Source organism: Schistocerca americana, chromosome 3 (assembly GCF_021461395.2).
Source record: "Schistocerca americana isolate TAMUIC-IGC-003095 chromosome 3, iqSchAmer2.1, whole genome shotgun sequence".
Lineage (NCBI taxonomy): Eukaryota > Metazoa > Arthropoda > Insecta > Orthoptera > Acrididae > Schistocerca > Schistocerca americana.
The window spans coordinates 916,899,681-916,910,539 of NC_060121.1; the positions used below are offsets into that span (position 1 = coordinate 916,899,681).

A 10,859-nucleotide genomic window follows, 5' to 3' on the forward strand; every position below is an offset into this window, starting at 1 on the left:
CGTCCCCCATTGAGCATGTTTGGGGCTGGATGAAGCGTCGTCTCACGCGGTCTGCACGTCCAGCACGAACGCTGGTCCAACTGAGGCGCCAGGTGGAAATGGCATGGCAAGCCGTTCCACAGGACTACATCCAGCATCTCTACGATCGTCTCCAAGGGAGAATAGCAGCCTGCATTGCTGCAAAAGGTGGATATACACTGTACTAGTGCCGACATTGTGCATGCTCTGTTGCCTGTGTCTATGTGCCTGTGGTTCTGTCAGTGTGATCATGTGATGTATCTGACCCCAGGAATGTGTCAATAAAGTTTCCCCTTCCTGGGACAATGAATTCACGGTGTTCTTATTTCAATTTCCAGGAGTGTATATTTTTATTACTATTAAAATGTTAGCAGGGCTTTCATTTTGTGAGGAGGCATATATGACTTTAAGCAAAGCTGCACAAACCGTAATAGACAAGAGGCTCCACAGCTGTTTTAAATTTTGTTTCCAAACGGAATAAGGTCACATCATGCAACTTTTTCTGTTATTTATCTGCATCAGTACTCTGCAAACCACATGATGGTGTATGATGGAGGGTTATCATCGCATTACTGAGTGAGCATCTCAAGTGCTCAAATGGTATACTAAGGTACACTGAGGTTTGCTTATAGCATGGTATACACCTCATAGTATCATATGGAAACTACTTCATAGGCACTTCATATATTTGTAGCTTGTTTAATGTGTGTGGGGTATTTTGCTTGCCTGTTACTGAGCACAAGAGACCCTTTGCTGATGGTTTGCTGCAGATATTGCCATCTGTTATACTATCTTCAATTTTGTTTGCATATGAGCTAACATGTGGTAGGTAGGGAATAGCAAATTTTCATAACCAACCTTTATTGAAATTTCTCATGTTACAATTTAGGTTTAGACTCCAGCAGTATTCTCCAGTTAATGTGTCAGTTGAAACTGTAGATCCTGTCTGGTAGGTCCATAATTTCTCCCAGCAAGTCTTACAGGCGCTACATAGAAGGACTTTACTCAACACACTTTTCCATATTTGCTACATGAGATGTCCCTGTAAATAAGTGGGTTATGTGTCTAAGTGGGTTATGTGTCATTCTGTAGGCACTTAAAACAGTTTGTTTATATAGCAAAAATACTTAATTCAGAGAGAATTCATGAGCATGTTAAGGAAGCCTGAATTACCATTTGAAATTGTATAGGAGCATTTAAAAGGACGTCACTATTCACTGTTAACCAAAAACACTCATTCTGCATGTAGAATGTATTTCTGAGTTGTGAATTCCATAAAATGTCATTTCATGAATACTTAAGAAGTGTTTTCTAAAGTTTATTTATGTGAACTGTTTCCTCTCTTTTAGTGTGAGGAATCCACACCCAAAGTTTCTAAAAGTTTTTTTGATACACCCTGTATGTAATATGTGTGTATGTATGTAATTTCTACCAAATAAAATCTCATCAGAAATGTGATGAAAGAAATTTAAGATAACGTATAAGGATATTCTTTGTACCTGCATTGCTCGACTGCCATGTTTGAGTAAGTTGACTGACCTACTATAGTAGATTTCATATTGAATATCAAACAAAAACGTGTATCATTTTGCTCAATGCTGTTAAGCATAACATCTCAGCCAGCTGTATGCTGCTGAGTACTAACATAAGGAAGTATGGAAATTCATGCCACATACAAAAATACAGCTCTTGAAAAGATATAGCATCAATTAACTTTCACTGTCCCCTGCTCCACTATGTAACCACTGACAGTCCTAAATTCATCATTTTCTTCTTTCTTCCTGCCCCACATATCCTTGTGACTCTTATACACACACACACACACACACACACACACACACACACACACACACACAATCAAAGTACACTCTGCATAAATATGATCAATCTTTTGTATGGCGTTAACATCCCTAATAACAATGTGAATGAATGAATGTATGTACGTATGTATTTATGTATGAAAGGCTTGCTCTTAAACCATGTGGCATACCAATCACTCATTTATTGATACTCTTCTCAGTACACCATATTTTAATTGACTGTAGTTTATGTTATGAGGACTTGTGTGTTGTGTCCCACAGGATCTGTTCACTATTTCAAATGACAGTGTTTTTGTTTTACTGTTTTAGAATGTATTACATGGACAGATATTCTGCATATTTTAAATTGTGTTTATTCTTTTGCTTGTTCTCTCTGGGTTGAAGTTGCTCACAGTCTACATTAAACTGTTGGTCTGCCTATAATTGGTTGAGTAAGACAGTTCAGAAGGTTGAAGGAAGGCAAGGGCATACTCCCACCCATATGATCAATCCAAGTACAATACTGTAGTTTTCAAACCAAACTTGAAGCTGGGGACAGCTTTGCTTTTACTCTGTGATGTAGTATTAATTATATAGTGCTTGTTTTGCTGTAAAGTTTGCTGTATTTTTGAACAATTTTTCATTTTTGTTTCAGGTATGTTAGCATACAGCAACATGACATCAGCTTGGCGACTATTGGCAAGAAGTGGTGAAGATTTTCAGTGTCTCCGATGTGGAAAAACATATATGCACAAAGGCACTCTTAGTCGTCATGTCCAATATGAATGTGGCACAGTTCCACGATTCACTTGCAGAATATGTGGAGCAAGAAACAGACGTCGTTATGGTCTTACAAATCATCTCATCATGGTACATGGTGTGCAGAAGAAACAAGCTGAATTGAATATAACAGAAAAATATATAGAAAAGACTGAAAAATTTCAGTAGCAATGTAACTCTGTAGATATTCCTTCCTTCTCACTATGGCAAGAGTAATAGTTTTTATATAGCCAGCTACTGAAAATTTTACAATTGGAGAAATAGTGAAATAATTTGATTGTATGGTTTTCAGTATTTCGGTGAAGGCTTTTGTTTTAATACTGATGTCTTACACTTAATTGTTCTTAATAAGATATATGACATACATGTGTTATACCTTTACAATATATGAGGAGACACACTTATAGACTTACGTGGTAGCTTTGGTGGTTAATTAGGGAAACAAATTACAACAAAGATGTCTTTGGTTTCCTTCCCAGCTGTTCACTTTTAAGGCCTAGAAATAGGAAAAAGTGTAGTTTGTCATCAGCTAATAAACAATTAAAAATATTCACAAGATGAGAGTGCATACTCACATCTATGTATAGAAAATATGTACTTAAAGGGAAGATGTGGAAACAGAAGTAACAGTGGTATCAAAAGGAACAGAAATTTCCATGTTTGCTTTTTTCATCTCTCAGGAAGTGATGACAAAGGAAATGAAAAGTGAAACAATACAAGCAAGATCACAGTCACAACCTAGAAATTAAGAATGGTATTTTTATTATATTAGAAAGGAAGTCGTGCAATGATACATTGAATTTTTTTGAGTAATCGAACTATAGATTCTGAGTTGAGCTTTCCCTTCTGGTACATTTTTGGTGTATTTACCTTTTCATCCTTTCCCTCTCCCCTCATTTCCTGTTCATGGACAATACCAAATCCTTGAAACTTGCACTGGTTTTGGTGCCAATGTCAGGTGCACTTTGATGTGTTTACAGTAAGTACAACTTTTTCAATATTAATCAGTTTGTTTCTTATGTTTAATTACTAGTTTTAAGCTGCATGTGTTAATCAGTTCAACAATAAGCTAATTTTATCAAATAATTACAATTTTATATAACAAAGAGACTGAAAGGAGACACTGTTGTCCAAGGGTTCAGTGAGAACTTATTGCTTAGCCATAGCAATTTCTGATCCACTGTGCTATTTTGTCCTCCATTTATATTACAACTTCATTTTCTCTGATTCCATAATCTTAACATTTATATCAAATATAGTTACTGTAATTATTAATGTCTGACAATCCTTCAAAGCTTAATAAATTCTCATTTTTCTTCCATGCTATAACATTTCTATTATTTGCTTTTTGATGTAACACACTAGTTTTTGAAAACAATCCTAGATCTATTCCCTTACACAGATTGTTGGCATAAAACAGATTGTTGTCATACATCATGTTGTGAAGAGTGGTTCAGTGATGCTTTCCTTCTTTCTTGTATACAACAGTATAATTAAGAACTGATAATTGTGGTGTATGTAGGTTAATGCATAAGAATGACTGCCAATTTCTCTGTCTTAAATAGATAGCTTGTTTCATATGCATGATCTAAATATTAACGGATTCATTTACAGGTGAAAATGTGCCTAGCAAAAGTTACCATGAGTATTATTACCTGCTAGTCATATGAACCATAACTTAACATTTTTTGTAAGTGTGTTTTATGCATGTAACACACACTCATCTTATATTGTGATATATGCACATGTAACGGAATTTTCAAAATGAAATAACAGTCTAATAAAACTGGAAACAACTTTTATGCAACAAATGATATTTGGATGCTAATGATGCTAATGAGTTTCACATGTGGAGTTTTCTAAAATATACATAATCCTTTAAGACTTAATGTTACATTACTTTTACTTGAGGTGTGGGACTTTACGAGATGTGTTTCTGAAATATCTCAACACTGTGATCCATATGCATGTATGTTTCATTTTGTTTTGAATATGTCCCGTACAGGAAAGTGAGTCAAGTTTTTTGGAGTTATTTTATGGCAATGACAGATCATTAATGTAAATTGAGGAAAGTGATAGTGAAGTGTTTTGGCACTAGGTACTATGATTTAAAATCAGAAGCCTGTGAAAGTTCACAAAAAATACTCAAACTAGCTTTTACTGTCAGTCCACATAGCATTTTGTGCGAGGGAGTGAGTATAGTTTCTTTCCTGTTAAGGCATAACATACAAGGGCAAATGTTAAAAGAGAGGTCAGCATGTCATTTTGTGTAAAATCGCTGTGAATTATGTCACAAACAATTCTCTCAAAAACTTGTGAAAAAATTGGCAGGGAAAAGATAAGTCAACAGTTAGATGTTACTTGTTTGTCTTGTAGAATGTAACAATATTTACTTGATTTTACAAATGATTTTAATATCTTTCCTAATGTTACATAAAACTGCGAAGAATTTAAAATTTTTGGTCTATAATGATTTTTATAAATTAATTTTTTTTTTTTTTTTGTAAATTTATCTGCACTTGTGTGTATGAAATCGAATGTATTGGCTCGTTGCAGTTATGATCAGTTCTATAGATTCTATACAAGTGTCATTTTTTAAGCCCTACTTTTTCAGATATTCTTTGGATACTTCTTTTATATTACTCCAGTATTGTTTAACACCGAAAGAACTGATACATTTAAAATTATTCTCGTGTTGTATCTCATTAATTGATGTTTCTTAAGATTTTCAGTTTACTGTTTGTTTTGTTAATTCTGTGTGCAGATTACATTTTTTGGGTTTTCTGCAGTACAGAGCTAGAAATTTCAGTTCCTGTTGAGAGAAGAAATTTGCCTCACTACTATTTGCCAAAAGGAGTAGTAAAGATGATGAGATACTGACATATAGTTCCTAGTCACTAGACTATGAGCCAATGTCCTCCATTCAGTCTCAAACTTCTCCACAATTGCTTATGGATTGAGGACATATGAGATGGTTGACACTGATCTGTTTTTCACATAGAGTCATTAAGCTTAGCATCCCCATGGTGTCACTGTAAAGAAGTAAGCTATATGCCAGCATCAGATTTCATACTTTCATTTCTCTATCTCCACTCTATCTCTGTTTATTGCAATTACTTATAGTGAACAGGTACACACAAGGTACAACACTATCACTTTGCAAACATTAGGTGGCAATACCCATGAGGGATGAAAACTGTAATTGTGCGGCCAAATTAAATTTTAGCATTAGTTAGCCAGGGGGTCATATATCTGTTGTCTAATGTCTAATTGTAAATGTATGTAACTTTTTAATGATGACACCGACTACATTTAAAAATATTTAAATATGAATAAACATATTCCATTCTACTCCTCGAGACCTTTCAATCGATATTGCTTATTATACATGAAGTGCTTCTGCTTGTTTCCACTGATCCAGTGCACTCTTTTTAGGTCTTTATTTCATGATTGGAGGTACTTTCTACCCGTATCATGTATGTTTGCTCTCGTTTTTATTCATCTCATACATAAACTGGCACTGATTTACCATTAAAACAAGCTAAAAAAATTAAATTTAAGCTTCTCACCTTTGTGACTGCAAAATAAACTACTCTCTATTGCTCCTGTTATAAGCTTCCTTTAAATATTTTGATCAATTTCATCACTTGTGTTTCTTACCTGCATAATTCATATGTGACCTGATACTAGTTCCCTGTCAACAAATTTTAAAGTTGTTCCTTGACCATTATAGTGTGGTTTATTGTATCCTGTGTACTTATTTTGTGGTCACATGCAGATGTTAGAAACATTTGTGATGTTAGTTTAGCTCAGCCAATTTGCCTGTGATAACAATGTTAGCATTGAAAGCAAGTTAAAAATATCTACAGTGGTTCTGATTGCCTGTGTTTGTGACTAGATAATAGAAAAACCAATGTTGAAGCTTTTGCTTACATTCATTCATCTGTCATCCTTGAGTATTTGACTGCAAAAAGTACTTTGAAATACTGCTTGTTATCTTTACGAAAGGTTGTATTTCTAGTTTTACTTTAGCTGCACACCGTTTACACAATGCTTTAATTTGAATATTCCCAAAAGAGCATTCTGTTTGCCAAAAAGTTGTTACATGTACATATTTTGTTTAAGAACAGCTATATTGGTAATATTCTAGGTGCATCTGTTAAGGCTTCATCCCCCCACCCCTCTTCCACCACGCATCGAAAGGAGAACCAGTAGAAATATGAAACAAGTCAAGATACTTCTAAATTAAAGAGAAGCCTCACTGTATTAACAATAAACTACAGCTCACTATATCCATTAGTTGTGCGTACACAGCTACTTTGAAAAAAAGATGCTTGTCACTGAGTTATTTCAAATAGTTGCTCCTTATCTGCTATTGGTATCTTTATAGTTGCCTGATTATATTTGTACTTTCCTAAGAAAGTGGTCACCTACCTCTACAAACAACAGATCTCTGTTTATGATACACAACTACTTCTCCTGCAGTTCCATGATAGTCACTGCTACTTGCCATTTGGCTTACAGGAATTACAGTCTTTGAATCTAGAATATGAAACCGTCAGACAAGGGCTGCACCAGGGCTCTACCTTAGGTCCCTTGTTGTTCCTATTATATATTAATGACCTTCGAAATGCAGTGTCAGAAAATGGAAATTTTGTCTTATTTACAGATGACACAAGTATCGGTATAAAAAACAGTACCCGTGATCTCACTGAGCAGTCAGCTAATGAAATATTTGTTAGTATCAATGGGTGGTTCACAGCAAATGGATTGTCACTGAATTTTGACAAGACCCAGTACATACAGTTTAGTACCTCACAAAGAATACCTGACCCCATAAGTATAATGTATTCAAACAATGAAATTAAAGCTCTAGACAGTGTCAAATTTTTAGGGCTACAAATTGACCACAACCTAAATTGGAAATCTCACACCCTAGACTTAGTGAAACACATTAGTTCAGCTACATTTGCAGTACATATGATAGCAGAAATAGGTGATTTAAAAATTAAGAAGTTAATTTGTTCGGCCTACTTCCATTCACTAATGAGTGATGGAATCATCTTTTGGGGAAACTCCTCTCACAAAGAGAACATTTTCAAAATTCAAAAATGAGTCATTAGAATTACATTTGGTGTCAGTCCTAGATCATTATGCAGAGACCTCTTTAAGTATTCTAACTACTACTTCTCAGTAAATACACTCATTGATGTCCTTTGTCATTTCCAACATGTCACTTTTTACACAAAATAGTGCAAAACATGATTATAATACCAGAACCATAAACAATCTGTATATGGACTATAAAAGTTTCACATTAGTACAAAAGGGAGTCAAATACATGGGTACTCATACATTCAATAACTTGTCAGAGCATATCGAAGGTCTTGTAAGTGATAAAGGTTGGTTTCAGAGTGAATTAAAGAACTTCCTGTTGGCCAAGTCCTTCTACTCGATCGATAAATTAAAAGAAAAAGCTTTGACTCTTTCCACTTCCCAGAGACTCCTCTCCAAGGGATCCATGTAAAATGATAAATGTAATGTAATCATTTGTAGGAGTGGATAATGACTATGTTTTCAATTTTCTTTTGAATTAACGGCCAAAAAGGAAACACTTCATTGATGTTTTTAAAAAAATAAACCAAGATGATGTTTCATTTTTCTTTATTATTGCAATTTCTGTCAAGTACTAACTAAGAATTAAGTTTTTGCTATATCACATGATTGGTGTTTATCCACTTACACGGTATTTTTACTACTTGCTTCTGTAGGATCTACATTATTTTCTGACAACAGAACACATTAGCAAGTATTGTATATTGTTACATTGATATTTATAATGACCACAGATTGTTAGTTATATTTGTATAATCAAGTCTTTCATGACTGAGAAAAATGATTTGTGGCTGAAAAAGAGACCTTGGAACATAATTTATTGTTCCTCTGTGTGACAGCATTGATAGCATTTCCAATGTGACAGCATTGATAGCATTTCCACATAAGTATGGCATGTATTGGGACCAACACAAGTCACATCTTATAAAATGAACTGAACAGTGAATAAAGGATCAGCTTCACCTAAGCACACATCACTGGAGCCATATGAAGCTACATAGCTCTTATCAAACATATCACTTGTATAGAAGAGGAAAGTATAATTTGTGTAATAAATTCTCTTCATCATCTCTCTTAGAATAATAATGTGTATTCACACAGCCATATTGTATGTATTGAGTATATTTCTGTGTTTGTATGTTTCTGCTCATAAGGTTGGTTACTGAAGCATATACAGTAACTTAAAACAGTGGAATTACAGAACAGTCTAATAAGCTGGTTGCAATTTTCATTGACTCCATTAAACTTTTCAGTGATTAATGTCTGGGAAAGGATGGGCTCCACTTAAATAGATTACATTGAATGACTTTCAGCAAAATGCTCACCGGCTTCTGCTGAATTTTTAAAAGCTAGGGAAACTGATAACTTCTGGAAGTTATACATGAAAAGTAATGATTAGAATTAAAACTGTAAATATAGTGGAAATAGTGATGCTCTTCAAATCATAAACAAACACAAAAACTCCATCCTGATGCATTTGAATGTGAATGGTTTAACAGCAGACTGTTGAAATCTCAGTTAGTCTACAATTGATGAACTGCAACTTTTACTTTCATAATTTGTCAACATAAAGGTAGTCTGTTTAAATGGACACTGGCTCGCAAAAGAATGCATAGAGATTTTAAATAAAATTCATAATTTTAAACTTATCAGCAGCTTTTGTAGAAACAACACATCTTATGGTGGGAGGGTCCTGTGTACTACTTGCTGCCTCTATAAAATATAAAGTGAAAGAAGATTTCAGCTGTTCACACAAAGAATTTATTTTTTAAAGCTGTGATAATATCAGTTTGCACAGTTCCTGGAAGTTCTCTCACCAAACTTATTTTAGACAAATTTTTATGCCCTTTAGAAAAACTTAGGAAGGAAAATAAGAACCAAATTGTGACTGCAGCAGACTTCAGTTTAAATACATTAGTTAAAAGCAGTGACACTGTAAAATTTCATGGTTTAATCCTGAAATCAAGGCTTAGGTTAAGCTTTATTTCATGCATTATAGAAAACTACCAGTCAGCAACCTGCAGGCCTATAGATGTTGTTCTTATTAATTGTCAGTTTGCTGAGACAACAAAGTTTTGTCTACCTCTAGGGAAATCCATCACTCAGATTTGTTCATTTGTTCACAGAGCACCCAAAAATAGAAAAACTGAAATATAAATGTTATAGAACAAGAAATTTTGCTAAAGGAAGTTTAGATTAATTCCTTGATAAGTTAAGTGTTATAAACTGACTTTTAGATCACTACGCTTCAAGCTGCAGAGAGACTGAAATATGTTGTTGTCAAACCCTTATTTAAGAAAGGTGTTGGGAGAAATGTCAATGACTACAAAACTGTTTAATTGCTGACACCATATTCCAAAATGTTTGAGATGGTATTGTATTCTTGAATAGTATCTCACCCGAAGAACAATAATATCCTCAGCAAATAACAGAGGAGCTGAAAATGCCATTTCCATGTTCATTCACCAAACTTTACAAGCATTAAATAATAAAATAGTACCAGCTGGTATTTCCTACAATCTATCTAAGGAAGTTGACTGTGTCTATCACAGTATTCTCCTAGATAAATTGAAGTCTTATGGGACTGATGGTAAAGCCAACCAGTTGATACTGACATACCTAACCAAAAGAATGCAGAAAGTTGTACTTAGTAATTCAACTAGTGTAGTCCATGGATATTATTCTGACTGGAGAGAAACCACATATAGTGTTTCCCAAGGCTCAATCTTAGGTCGACTATTGTTCTTCATATAAGTTAATGATCTAGTAGTGTGCGACAAGCAGAATTACTTCTTTGTGCAGGCGTCAGTAATATTGTAATCAATCCAAGCATACCTGACTTTCAGCATCATTATGTTTAATTGTGCAAAATAATGTGTGGAACATGAAACTAACTAAGAAAAACTTCAATAAATTTTTCAATTGTTTTAGATGCAAACAGGGAAACATTTCTTGCAAAATTTTATCAAAAGATAGTAAAGAGTAAATCGAATTGGAACACACCAGGAATATGAATTTCTAGTGCCAAAGCTTAATGTGAATAGAGACCTTCAATTGTAATTTATATTAAGCTCTATAAGACTGTGTTAAAAATGTTTTATTGGCAGCAGAAAAACTGCTGAACAATAATGGAAATTCCTGGATGGA

The 10,859-nt window shown here is 34.2% G+C and overlaps 1 protein-coding gene across 1 annotated transcript; it reads left to right on the plus strand.

Moving 5' to 3' along the window:
* Nucleotides 1-382: 382 nt before the first annotated feature.
* On the plus strand, nucleotides 383-4,919 carry LOC124606527 (PR domain zinc finger protein 15-like). The gene is made up of 6 exons (XM_047138512.1): nucleotides 383-445; nucleotides 1,111-1,122; nucleotides 1,209-1,270; nucleotides 1,368-1,431; nucleotides 1,492-1,543; nucleotides 2,473-4,919. Exons 1-6 carry the CDS (start codon nucleotides 383-385, stop codon nucleotides 2,763-2,765), a joined length of 546 nt encoding a protein of 181 aa, XP_046994468.1. The 3' UTR covers nucleotides 2,766-4,919.
* Nucleotides 4,920-10,859: the final 5,940 nt, after the last annotated feature.